The sequence below is a fragment of the Gasterosteus aculeatus genome, chromosome 1, assembly GCF_964276395.1.
Source record: "Gasterosteus aculeatus chromosome 1, fGasAcu3.hap1.1, whole genome shotgun sequence".
Taxonomy (NCBI): Eukaryota; Metazoa; Chordata; class Actinopteri; order Perciformes; family Gasterosteidae; genus Gasterosteus; species Gasterosteus aculeatus.
The window spans coordinates 31,363,426-31,376,452 of NC_135688.1; the positions used below are offsets into that span (position 1 = coordinate 31,363,426).

A 13,027-nucleotide genomic window follows, 5' to 3' on the forward strand; every position below is an offset into this window, starting at 1 on the left:
GTCTCTGCTCCACCAGGTAGTGATGTAGACTATAAAGGCATCTGCTCCACCAGGTAGTTATGTAGACTATAAAGGTCTCTGCTCCACCAGGTAGTGACATAGACTATAAAGGCTTCTGCTCCACCAGGTAGTGACGTAGACTATAAAGGCATCTGCTCCACCAGGTAGTGATGTAGACTATAAATGCTTCTGCTCCATCAGGTAGTGACGTAGACTATAAAGGCATCTGCTCCACCAAGTAGTAATGTAGACTATGAAGGTCTCTGCTCCACCAGGTAGTGACGTAGACTATAAAGGCCTCTGCTCCACCAGGTAGTGATGTAGACTATAAAGGCCTCTGCTCCACCAGGTAGTGATGTAGACTATAAATGCTTCTGCTCCACCAGGTAGTGACGTAGACTATAAAGGCTTCTGCTCCACCAGGTAGTGACGTAGACTATAAAGGCTTCTGCTCCACCAGCTAGTGACGTAGACTATAAAGGCTTCTGCTCCACCAGCTAGTGACGTAGACTATAAAGGCTTCTGCTCCACCAGCTAGTGACGTAGACTATAAAGGCTTCTGCTCCACCAGGTAGTGACGTAGACTATAAAGGCATCTGCTCCACCAGGTAGTGACGTAGACTATAAAGGCCTCTGCTCCACCAGGTAGTTATGTAGACTATAAAGGCCTCTGCTCCACCAGGTAGTGATGTAGACTATAAAGGCCTCTGCTCCACCAGGTAGTGATGTAGACTATAAATGCTTCTGCTCCACCAGGTAGTGACGTAGACTATAAAGGCATCTGTTCCACCAAGTAGTAATGTAGACTATGAAGGTCTCTGCTCCACCAGGTAGTGATGTAGACTATAAAGGCATCTGCTCCACCAGGTAGTTATGTAGACTATAAAGGTCTCTGCTCCACCAGGTAGTGACATAGACTATAAAGGCTTCTGCTCCACCAGGTAGTGACGTAGACTATAAAGGCATCTGCTCCACCAGGTAGTGATGTAGACTATGAAGGTCTCTGCTCCACCAGGTAGTGACGTAGACTATAAAGGCTTCTGCTCCACCAAGTAGTGACGTAGACTATAAAGACTTCTGCTCCACCAGGTAGTGACGTAGACTAGGAAGGCATCTGCTCCACCAGGTAGTGATGTAGACTATAAAGGCTTCTGCTCCACCAGGTAGTGACGTAGACTATAGACTGTCGGTCCCTGTTATGGCGAGGAACACAGGGGCCGCCGTCTGGAGGCGGGACTAGCAGCCGCTGTCACTTCCTGTTGCCTAGCGCACACCAACGGGCCTTCTGGGTGCCAGTGTTGACACGCCACCCGACTGACAATTAAAACAATGAGCATCCCAAACTTGTGGCCAAACTTAGCGCTCCCCTCCCCCAACCCCCCCCCGGGCGGTGACATCAGCCGTTGCCGCGACGCCGTGAGAAGCAAAGCCAGCTGAGGTGATGACGGGCGACCGCGGGGCCGCCAGAGGTTAATGGGAACGTTTAGAAGGATGGGCCCCTGCAGTGGTTTTGTACCTGCTCCAAGCAGACACCACTGATGGGGTAAACCCCCCCATCCTGATGCTAATGAGACCTCGACCGGCCGCCGCTGTGGGAGGGGGGGAGAGGATGACAACAGTCGGAGGCGGCGCTGCTCTCGGCCCTGTCACATATCTCATTGGACGAGAGACGATCTCCCCCAACATAATTCCTCCCTCTGGTGCAGCAGGGAGGTCGACAAAGTGAATGTGGGGCGGGGGGGGGGGGACTGCATCATCCTCTCGCCTCCCCCCCGTTCCTTCTCTTGCTTCCTTCTTCCTTTTTCTGTTGTCCCCCACGCCAAAACTGGGGGGGTGGGGTGTGCGGGGAGTAGAGGGGGGGGGCAGACCTTGACAGACAGGAGGTCAGCGTAACTGCTGCTGGCCATATTTAACATTAAGATAATCAGGCCATTAATTACCCTTTGGATCATTAAATCAGCCACTTGCAAAATGAAATTTGGGCCTCTATTACTCAGCTGAGAGACCACGGGGGGGGGGGGATTCTACATCCATCAGCCCCCCCTCCGTCACCTCTCTTCTCCCTCTGTAATCCAGGTCTGTGTTCACCGTCTGGGTTACTGGTGTATTTATTATCATTAGTTCTGTATTATTGACTATGTGGATTAAAATCAGTCAAAAGGTGAAAGGTGTACAAGTACTTCTTCAGAGTACTTGTAAGTTTAATGATAGAGAAATACCACAGACCTGCCTTCAAAAAGTACTACCAGTTAAAGTAGTACTCATTATATATCACGATAGAATACTTTAGATTACTTTATACTTCTCATTCTCGCTTTTCCTTCTTGTTATTTCTTAATTACAGAGCAGCAGAGACCATGAAGTTTAAATGAAAAAACTCAAGTCAAAACTTAATTTGGAGGCGACTTCCTGTGTTTGGAAGAATCAACAGGAGCAAAATGTAAATATGGACTTTGGAGACCTGAATCCAGGAAATCCTGGCGTTTGGTTGCCGTGGCGACGGAGGGGGGATGACGTGGATTTGTGGGTGGAGAATGTTGGGCGTAAAGAGAAGGAGAGGAAGGAGGAGAGAGGGATTAATGGAGGAGAAACGACAAGCAGCCAGCCACTTAAGGGATGGACTGATAAATACTATCGACAGGGCTGGGGGGCAGCAGAGCGTTGCCGGTTAATTGAGATAATATTGACCTCCTTCCCTAATCTCCTCAGGGGGAAACATGCAATCAGATTCATAAATAAATAGGAACATGAGCAACAATAAAAGCATTAGTGGTCTGAAGGAGGAGGGCTGATGGCTGTCGATACTGTGTGTGTGTGTGTGTGTGTGTGTGTGTGTGTGTGTGTGTGTCTCCGGGTGTGTTACTGCTGTTGGTGAGTCACAGTCCGACATGAACAAGATACGTAGAACGGTCATTTATGTTTCATCTTTGTTTTTAGATCATTTCTAAAGGTATGTTAGAGACCTGTCAATCAGCATGTAGCCCCGCCCTAACGCGTCCCCTGTTTATGAATCTGTTTACCTGTTTATCTAAATGAACATCATGCTGTATTGAAGAAGACTTGAAACTACAGACTGAGACCATAAACTCATGTTTACAATGTTTACTGAGGGAATAAATCAAGAGAGAAGTAGAGTCATTTCCTCATAGACGTCTATGGGAGCAGAGGAGTCGCCCCCTGCTGGTCACTACAGAGAAGTAGAGTCATTTCCTCATAGACGTCTATGGGAGCAGAGGAGTCGCCCCCTGCTGGTCACTACAGAGAAGTAGAGTCATTTCCTCATAGACGTCTATGGGAGCAGAGGAGTCGCCCCCTGCTGGTCACTACAGAGAAGTAGAGTCATTTCCTCATAGACGTCTATGGGAGCAGAGGAGTCGCCCCCTGCTGGTCACTACAGAGAAGTAGAGTCATTTCCTCATAGACGTCTATGGGAGCAGAGGAGTCGCCCCCTGCTGGTCACTACAGAGAAGTAGAGTCATTTCCTCATAGACGTCTATGGGAGCAGAGGAGTCGCCCCCTGCTGGTCACTACAGAGAAGTAGAGTCATTTCCTCATAGACGTCTATGGGAGCAGAGGAGTCGCCCCCTGCTGGTCACTACAGAGAAGTAGAGTCATTTCCTCATAGACGTCTATGGGAGCAGAGGAGTCGCCCCCTGCTGGTCACTACAGAGAAGTAGAGTCATTTCCTCATAGACGTCTATGGGAGCAGAGGAGTCGCCCCCTGCTGGTCACTACAGAGAAGTAGAGTCATTTCCTCATAGACGTCTATGGGAGCAGAGGAGTCGCCCCCTGCTGGTCACTGCAGAGAATGCAGCTTTAAAACTTATACTTCATATACTTAGTTATAGTACACACACGTAGTGCGGTAAGAAATACAGTATGTGAGAGTATTTGTACACTTTAGTAAATTATTGTTCTCCTGAAGTGTATTGTGTGTGTGTGTGTGTGTGTGTGTGTGTGTGTGTGTGTTGGGGGGGTGTCATGTGGGGAGTAATTATAAGGTGCTTCTGTTGACTAATGAGCATCGGGGGGGTGATAGCAGGGGGAGGACGGGGGAAGTCGATCTTCATGTGGACCGTAGTCAGCTCCAATTTGTTATGATGGCCGCTGGCTTCCCGATAATCACACACACAGACACACACAGACCCCCCCAACCCCCCCCCCGCACACCTGCTGGCGTCCGGCGCCGGCTTGAGGCGGCCCTGCGCGTTGGCCTCCCACACGCCATTGGCCAGCTCGTTGCCGATGGCCGACATGACCTTGAGGAGCTCCAGGGGCCACTCGTCCAGGTCCAGGGACCGGACCCGGGACAGGTGGGTGCCCAGGTTACGGTGGATCCCTGAGCACTCGATGCAGATCAGCGCCCCCAGGTTGAGGCTGGCCCAGTCCGGGTCTGGAGAGGGGTGGAGGGGGTCATCTTAATACATGTTGTACAAGATTATAAAGTTTTAATCTTTATAAAGATATATAAATGAACTCACTCTGAGCCTCGCAGTCGGCGCAGCGGCCGTTGCCACGGAGACCTCTGATGGTCTGCAGCGCCATGGCCTCCGTCTGACTCGGCAGACGAGACTGAAATAAACGTGAACATATAAACACGAGATCGCATGAACATGTACATACATACATACACATACTATCGCTGAGACAAATGAACCCTGTTCATGGGGGGCCGGGGGGGGGCACCTTGTTCTTGCTGCTCTCACACGACTGCAGGCTGGCCAGGATCTGGTTCTCGATGACCTGGACCCAGGCGTCCCGCTCCTCGTAGGACGTCGCCTCAAAGTGCCACGTCTGACCCGTCAGGGACACGATGGTTAACTCAAAGTTCTCCTCCAGGTCTGAGCAGAGAAGAAGAGGAGGCCTCGTTTAAACATCTGACCTTTGACACCAGAGAGGCCACCAGAGAGGTCAAGGTGAAGAACGATTTAGAGTCCTTCAAAAGATCATCTGACGCCGCTCACCATCTGGCGTGAGAAACAGGATACAATATGAGGAGGAAGAGAGGAGCAGCAGGAGGAGGAAAAGAAGAAGAGGAAGAGGAGGATGAAGCATGATGAAGAGGAGGAGGAGGATGAAGAGCATTCTATTGTTATTTTAAGTTAAATCTGTTATTCACTAAACTACTCGGTGCAGAGGTCAAAGGTCATCGCCATGAGAGAGAAGTAAATAAACCGGATGATAAACCTCGACATGCGCCCCCCCCCCCCCCCACGACGGTTTGAGCCCCGCAGGGTCAAAAATCTCATCATGATTAAATTCCCATGATTCTCTGCTTTCAGGGCATGTAAGGGGGCAGGAGGAGGAGGGGGGGGGCTGCTTGACAATTATGGAAACCAACAATCCAGAGAGGGGGGGGCGCCTCTCAGCAGTGTAAATTAAATGCTGCTTTGGATTTAAATGCTGAACAGTGACCCGGCGCCGCAGAGGCTAATGAATAAAACGGGGGGGGGGGGAGGGGCACTCCCACAATGCACTTTTATGATCTGATAAGGATAGACGGGGACCATGAATCTACCTTGTTGCAGTTAAGATATATTTAAGAAGTAGATGAAAAGTCAGAGGATCAGCCAGCAGGTTACAGTTCATCCTCAGAGGATCAGCCAGCAGGTTACTCTTCATCCTCAGAGGATCAGCCAGCAGGTTACAGTTCATCCTCAGAGGATCAGCCAGCAGGTTACTGTTCATCCTCAGAGGATCAGCCAGCAGGTTACAGTTCATCCTCAGAGGATCAGCCAGCAGGTTACTGTTCATCCTCAGAGGATCAGCCAGCAGGTTACAGTTCATCCTCAGAGGATCAGCCAGCTGGTTACTGTTCATCCTCAGAGGATCAGCCAGCAGGTTACTGTTCATCCTCAGAGGATCAGCCAGCAGGTTACAGTTCATCCTCAGAGGATCAGCCAGCAGGTTACAGTTCATCCTCAGAGGATCAGCCAGCAGGTTACTGTTCATCCTCAGAGGATCAGCCAGCTGGTTACAGTTCATCCTCAGAGGATCAGCCAGCTGGTTACAGTTCATCCTCAGAGGATCAGCCAGCTGGTTACTGTTCATCCTCAGAGGATCAGCCAGCAGGTTACTCTTCATCCTCAGAGGATCAGCCAGCAGGTTACAGTTCATCCTCAGAGGATCAGCCAGCTGGTTACAGTTCATCCTCAGAGGATCAGCCAGCTGGTTACTGTTCATCCTCAGAGGATCAACCAGCTGGTTACTGTTCATCCTCAGAGGATCAGCCAGCAGGTTACAGTTCATCCTCAGAGGATCAGCCAGCAGGTTACTGTTCATCCTCAGAGGATCAGCCAGCTGGTTACAGTTCATCCTCAGAGGATCAGCCAGCTGGTTACTGTTCATCCTCAGAGGATCAGCCAGCAGGTTACTCTTCATCCTCAGAGGATCAGCCAGCAGGTTACAGTTCATCCTCAGAGGATCAGCCAGCAGGTTACTGTTCATCCTCAGAGGATCAGCCAGCAGGTTACAGTTCATCCTCAGAGGATCAGCCAGCAGGTTACTGTTCATCCTCAGAGGATCAGGCAGCAGGTTACTGTTCATCCTCAGAGGATCAGCCAGCAGGTTACTGTTCATCCTCAGAGGATCAGCCAGCTGGTTACAGTTCATCCTCAGAGGATCAGCCAGCAGGTTACAGTTCATCCTCAGAGGATCAGCCAGCAGGTTACTGTTCATCCTCAGAGGATCAGCCAGCTGGTTACAGTTCATCCTCAGAGGATCAGCCAGCTGGTTACAGTTCATCCTCAGAGGATCAGCCAGCTGGTTACTGTTCATCCTCAGAGGATCAGCCAGCAGGTTACTCTTCATCCTCAGAGGATCAGCCAGCAGGTTACAGTTCATCCTCAGAGGATCAGCCAGCTGGTTACAGTTCATCCTCAGAGGATCAGCCAGCTGGTTACTGTTCATCCTCAGAGGATCAACCAGCTGGTTACTGTTCATCCTCAGAGGATCAGCCAGCAGGTTACAGTTCATCCTCAGAGGATCAGCCAGCAGGTTACTGTTCATCCTCAGAGGATCAGCCAGCTGGTTACTGTTCATCCTCAGAGGATCAGCCAGCTGGTTACTGTTCATCCTCAGAGGATCAGCCAGCAGGTTACTCTTCATCCTCAGAGGATCAGCCAGCAGGTTACAGTTCATCCTCAGAGGATCAGCCAGCTGGTTACTGTTCATCCTCAGAGGATCAGCCAGCAGGTTACAGTTCATCCTCAGAGGATCAGCCAGCAGGTTACTGTTCATCCTCAGAGGATCAGGCAGCAGGTTACTGTTCATCCTCAGAGGATCAGCCAGCAGGTTACTGTTCATCCTCAGAGGATCAGCCAGCTGGTTACAGTTCATCCTCAGAGGATCAGCCAGCAGGTTACAGTTCATCCTCAGAGGATCAGCCAGCAGGTTACTGTTCATCCTCAGAGGATCAGCCAGCAGGTTACTGTTCATCCTCAGAGGATCATGAATCACGCTTTGGAGAGTTCTATGAATGGCAGGACTCTCGGTCGCCTCCCCACTGCATCGCTCTCAGCTACGGTGTGTGTGTGTGTGTGAGGAAGGGCGGGGTGGGGGGGGGGGGGGGGGGTGTTTGGGGGGCAGGAGGCAATTTGTGAACTCTGACACCGGTAACCTTTAGCGGCAGAAAACAGAACAAACCAGATATACAGCATACAGCATTTATAGGCGGGGGGGGGGGGGGGGGGGGCTATCCTCTGCGCTGGGAGGTGTCGGTGTGTTTGGGTGAGGGAGGGGGGGGGCGTGGGGGAGACAAAGGGGGAAACACAAATTAAAGCCTTAAATGTCAGCGCACACAGTATTGCTCGGCGACACAGGTCATTACTCCGCATATTATTTGCGGCCTTTTGAGAACATTAATAACCTGGAAAATATAAATCTCAGATTGTTGCCACGTCTCTCTAGAAGGGGGGGCAGGGGAGGCTGTTGTGGGGGGGAGCTGAGATTTGGTGATTCACTCAAAGGTCTTCCAACGTTCCACGGAAATCAAACGAGTCGCAATAAAACATCCGTAAGATGAATAATCTTTGATTCTTCTTAAATGATTGAAGCGTCGGCAGATGAGACTGAACTGCAAATCCCAAGATGCATTGCAACAGCAACAAAGTGCAATTGCAGAGCTTAAAAGTGAAAAGTGATTTCTTATGTGCAGAAACGTTCTTCTCTACGGGGACGCCCCAGAGGCTCATGGGTAATGTAGTGTTTAAAGCTAATGAAAAAGAAATGATTAAATCTGGGGGTCAGAAGGTCTTCTAATAGCTAGTTGTTGTTTAAACGGTTTATCTCCTGTCACCCAATCCCTGCTACCTGTCAGGTATATGAGGGGCGGGACGGGGAGGGGGCAAGGGGGGGAGGGGACACCTGTCCGTCTCAGGTCCACCACAACACCTTGTCCTTTACCTTCTGAGTGGAGCAGACTGGTGGTGTAAATGCTGCGTAGACTACCGACACGGCTAAGTCTCCACACGCTACGCTTGGCTGCATCCCCGATGGCAAGAAGAGGGGACGAGGAGGAGGAGGAAGAGTAGGAATAAGAGAGGAGGAAGAGGGGAAGGAAGAAAGAAAGGAGGTAGAAGAAGAGGAGAAGGTTGAGAGGAGGAGGAGGAGGAGAGGAGGAGTAATGGGAAGGAAGTAAGAGAGGAAGACAAAGAAGACGAAGAGAGGAAGAAGAACAAGAGAAAGACAAGAAACGAGAAAAAGGTGTAAAAAAGGCAGCATTGAAGAGGAATCTGAGGGGGCGTGGCTTGTGTCGCAAGTGGGAGGGGCTAGTGAACAAGCTGACAAAGAAAAAAAGAAAACAAAGACCTCGGACCTCATTCATAAGATAAAGTATTCTTTCACACTGTAGAAGCTCCAACAGAAGAAAGTAACGATCCCGTTTGATGAAGAAGTGGAACAATGAGAGAAGGAAACATGAAATATATAAACAAACTCGTTATGATTTGATTCTTCCTCAGGTGGACCAGCCGCAGGCTGCATGACCTTTGACCCCCGCTCAGACACACAGTACCAGTTCCCCCCCGAGGCCAGCCGGAGCATTTACGCTTTAAATGTTACTCTGCTTGTTCCATTGGCGGGGGGGCATTACCGCCTGAAAATGAGTCGGCCGCCTTAAAAAGGTCACAGGTTTGATTCCTGAGAAGGGGGGCCGGGGGGGTTTGTTACACGATGACTGTGAGTCTGGAGGAAAGAAGAAAGAAGCTGAGATGTTCTTTGCTTTTCTGCCGGTTTTACTTGTGGATTGAATGTGAGATTAAAGGAAATGTGAGAATCGAACACGATTAAAATGTGGTATTAAATGTGCTTTACTCTGACGGATTTGACGAATGCCGGCTTTTATTTCATTCCATCACATCTTCTACAATCTATCGCTCCTGACCTTCTTCCTTTCCTCACCCGTCTCATCAACAACGCTCTGTTATCTGGCTGTTTTCCCTGAAGGAGAAGAGTTAACCGTCTCCTGAAGAAACCTACCCTCAAACCGTCTGAAGAAAACAACTACAGTCCGGTCTCTCTTCTTCCCTTTCTGTCCAAAACTCTTGAACGTGTGATCTTTAACCAACTCTCCTCCTATGTCCACTGTAACAACCTCCTTGACCCCCACCAGTCAGGCTTCAAGGCCGTTCCACAGAGACTGCTCTCCGTGCTGTCTCAGAGCAGCTCCACACTGCTAGAGCTCCTCTCTGTCCTCTGTCCTCGTCCTTCTGGACCTCTCTGCTGCATCTGACACACGTTAACCACCAGATCCTCGTCTCCTCCCTACAGGAACTCCACTAGATCTCCACTCTTTGCTGTCCTGCTCCTAAATGGTGGAAGGAGGTCTCTGAAGACATCAGGACCACAGAGAGCCTTCACATCTTCAGACTAAAGACACACCTCTTCAGACTCTACCTCCACTAACACACTGACTAACTGTACCACTTACATTGGACTTATAATGGTTCTTATCTACAGCAAGTTGCTTATTTGAGGAAATCGCACTCGTTTCTTGTTCTTCTGAGTTTGTCTCCTTATGGTTGAAATGTTCTTATTGTAAGTCGCTTTAGATAAAAGCGTCAGATAAATGACATGTGATGAGCAGACAGGAAGAGAGACTGTCCTGTGAACTATTTCGCAAAAGGAAGGAGGAAGAGGAGGAGGAGGAGGAGGACATGTAAAACGCAGCCCTGGTTTCCTGGATAAGGAGGACGTATCTCCAGCTCATAGAGATCCTCTGGGACAGTCAAGAGGAGGGGGCTCACTCCCCATGGAGAGGAAGAGGAAGTGTTTCCCTCCTACCTGCCCCCCCATGAAGCACCTCTGACACCACATAGCTCACCTGCTCTCCAGGGCTTAACGGCTAAATCGGGAAGACTGTTACTAATCGCTTATTGAATAATGGAAGTGACACAGCTGATAAAAGATTCCAACACGGCGGATTATTCATGATATTTCACTTAAAGCCTCTCCGGCTAAATAATACGGGGGTGAGGCGACAAGCAGGGGGGAGGGGGGAGGGGCAAGGGAGGGAAGCGAGGGCAGAAGAAGAAGCCTTTTTTATTGCCAAGTATTATTTTACACATACAGGAAATTGTTCTCTGCATTTAACCCCCGAGCAGTGGGAGCCGCGTGCGGCGTGAAGGCGCCCGGGGAGCAGGTACAAGTCGGGTGTCCTGCTCAGGGACACTTGGACATGGGACATTAAGCAGCCGGGGTTCGAACCGCCAACCCTGCGGTTCCCGGCGCTCCCTCTCTACTCCAAGCGCCACCGTCGCCCAAAGGAGACGATGGAAATTCAGATAATCAGGCCTGAAGCCCAGTTTCTGCTTCCGCGGTTCCAGAGGGGACACGCAGACGCTGTCTGTCGCACGCGTGTCCCCTGCATGTGTTCTCTGCGTGTCCCTTGCGTGTCCCTCGCGTGTCTTTTCACACCTTGCGTGCGTCGACACATTTTTCTAGACTACCAATCACAGCGTCCTGCAGCACCAGGCTGTGATTGGTCTCTGACTACGTCCTTTACGGAGTCTCACGTCTCCGTTTTCACAGCACAATACGGCCGTTATTAAAAGGAAGAACGTTTACGAGAGAACGGATCAGATTGAAGAGCTTTTAAATATGAGCGCTTGTACAAGCCGTCATTGGCGGACTATGAGGACGCCGGATGGCCTCTGATTCATGGAGGGAGATCTCCACAAACGAGGGGAACAAAGTCGTGGAGGAAAATACGGGACAAATGTGTCCGTGATGAAAAGCAGCAGTGTGGATGCACGGGGCAATAAAGTCTATGATACATAAATAAAGCAACCAGCGACTTCCACACACAAAGACGTGACTCTCCAGGTCGTCTTCAACAAAACACGTGACTCCACCTGTTGTTCTGGAGGTGAATCGCTCTGCAACACACGCAGGACTTTACAACTAGGAAGTGAAACCAGCGCGTCGACGCGTAAAGACGCAGAAACGCGCGGCGGCCTTATCGTCTATTCCGAACGTCTATTTCTAACCACCTTTCCTCGACCTTTGTGGGAAAAGCCTCGAGGTCAAGGAAACCGGTGAGGAGAGTGGACGAGGAGTTAGGAGAAGACAACGGGGTGTTTAGTGGATCCACTCCACTGACCAGCGACGTGGTTGTGATGGACGGAGACGTCACTGTGTTGTTGGTGTGAGTCACACAAACAACCAGGTTCACAGGGAAACTGCATCAACACAACAAGTGATGCTGACGCTTCCTCACATGATCAGCGCGTCTACGTCATGATCCTTCTTCCTTGTGAACGGACCAATGAGAAGTCACGGTTTAAACACTGCAGCCTAAAGGAATCGTCTCTTTACCTGCATCCAGGACCTGGTCCAACCCGACACCCCGACCTCTGACCTCTCCGCTCTGCATGTGATAAACTGCTTGTTCCTCCTCACTGAGAGCAAAACACTCGACTAGATCTCCACTCTTTGCTGTCCTGCTCCTAAATGGTGGAAGGAGGTCTCTGAAGACATCAGGACCACAGAGAGCCTTCACATCTCCAGACTAAAGACACACCTCTTCAGACTCTACCTACTAACACACTAACTAACTGCAGCATAGTGAGTTGTGAATTGGCACTTTCTTGTTCTTCTGAGTTGTGTGAGTTTGTGTCCTTGTGGTTAAATGTTCTTATTGTAAGTCGCTTTGGATAAAAGCTTCAGATAAATGACGAGTTACGTGACGTAAAAGTCTCAAAGTCTTGAAGTCCTGGTCGAGTAAATGGATCCGGGGGTCGGGGGGACGTTACCTTCTGCGGTACCAGAGAGGCCGTCGGCCTTGAAGTTGCTGGTGCTCTTCTTCCTCCGGTGCTTCTTGCGGTTGGCGTGCGGCGATGGCGGCGGCTCTATCTTGGGACTGGTGGTACTGGTGAGACTGGGACTGGAGCACACCGGGTCCCCCAGACCAGTATCTGCAGAACCACAGAGAAGAGTTCTTCTTTGTTTAACACTGTACATGAGTATTTATCTGGTTATGAAGAATACCAGGACATATATATTAACAAGTACACAAAGATATAGATATATACCAGTATAGTACATCCTGATATTCAGTGAGTATAGAAATAACTGGAGTAATGTTTCTGAATTTCACTTCAAAATAAAAGTCCAATAAGAGCTTTGACCATGAAGCAGAGACAGGACGTGTTTATATATCTGACTACTTCCTGTCTTTGTCTTCTATAAATATACACACACACACACGAGATATATATATATATATATATATATATATATATATATATCTCGTATAGATGACAAACCTTTACATGCAAGAAGGTGAAAAGGACCAGCCAATCAGAGAAGAGACCCCGCCCCAACAGCTGTGACTAGCGGCTGAATAAAATAACATTCGGCTTCCATCAATATCACGGCCACGCTGCCAAGAGCGCCATCGCAGGCAGGCACGCCCCCCAGGACGCCGTAACTTACTCCACCATCGTTTAGTCTCAGCTCAAGTGGAAAATGTGACAACTTATCTCCGCTGACAAGAAGCCATCGCCGAGAGAGCAATTAACCGCCGCGG

At 49.8% G+C, this 13,027-nt stretch overlaps 1 protein-coding gene across 8 annotated transcripts in view; it reads right to left on the reverse strand.

Annotated features, from left to right (window-relative positions):
• Positions 1-13,027, reverse strand: part of agap1 (ArfGAP with GTPase domain, ankyrin repeat and PH domain 1) — a 64,140-nt gene that overhangs the window by 10,692 nt on the left and 40,421 nt on the right. For 4 of the 8 annotated variants that reach the window (XM_078103892.1, XM_078103893.1, XM_078103889.1 and 1 more), the window contains 5 exons: positions 12,252-12,413; positions 8,404-8,481; positions 4,687-4,841; positions 4,482-4,572; positions 4,171-4,393 (listed from right to left, as the gene is read on the reverse strand). In XM_078103892.1, the coding sequence (XP_077960018.1) occupies positions 4,171-4,393; positions 4,482-4,572; positions 4,687-4,841; positions 8,404-8,481; positions 12,252-12,413 (709 nt within the window). The remainder of the gene's footprint in view (positions 1-4,170; positions 4,394-4,481; positions 4,573-4,686; positions 4,842-8,403; positions 8,482-12,251; positions 12,414-13,027) is intronic. The other 4 variants (XM_078103894.1, XM_078103895.1, XM_078103891.1 and 1 more) reach the window with 1 other exon arrangement.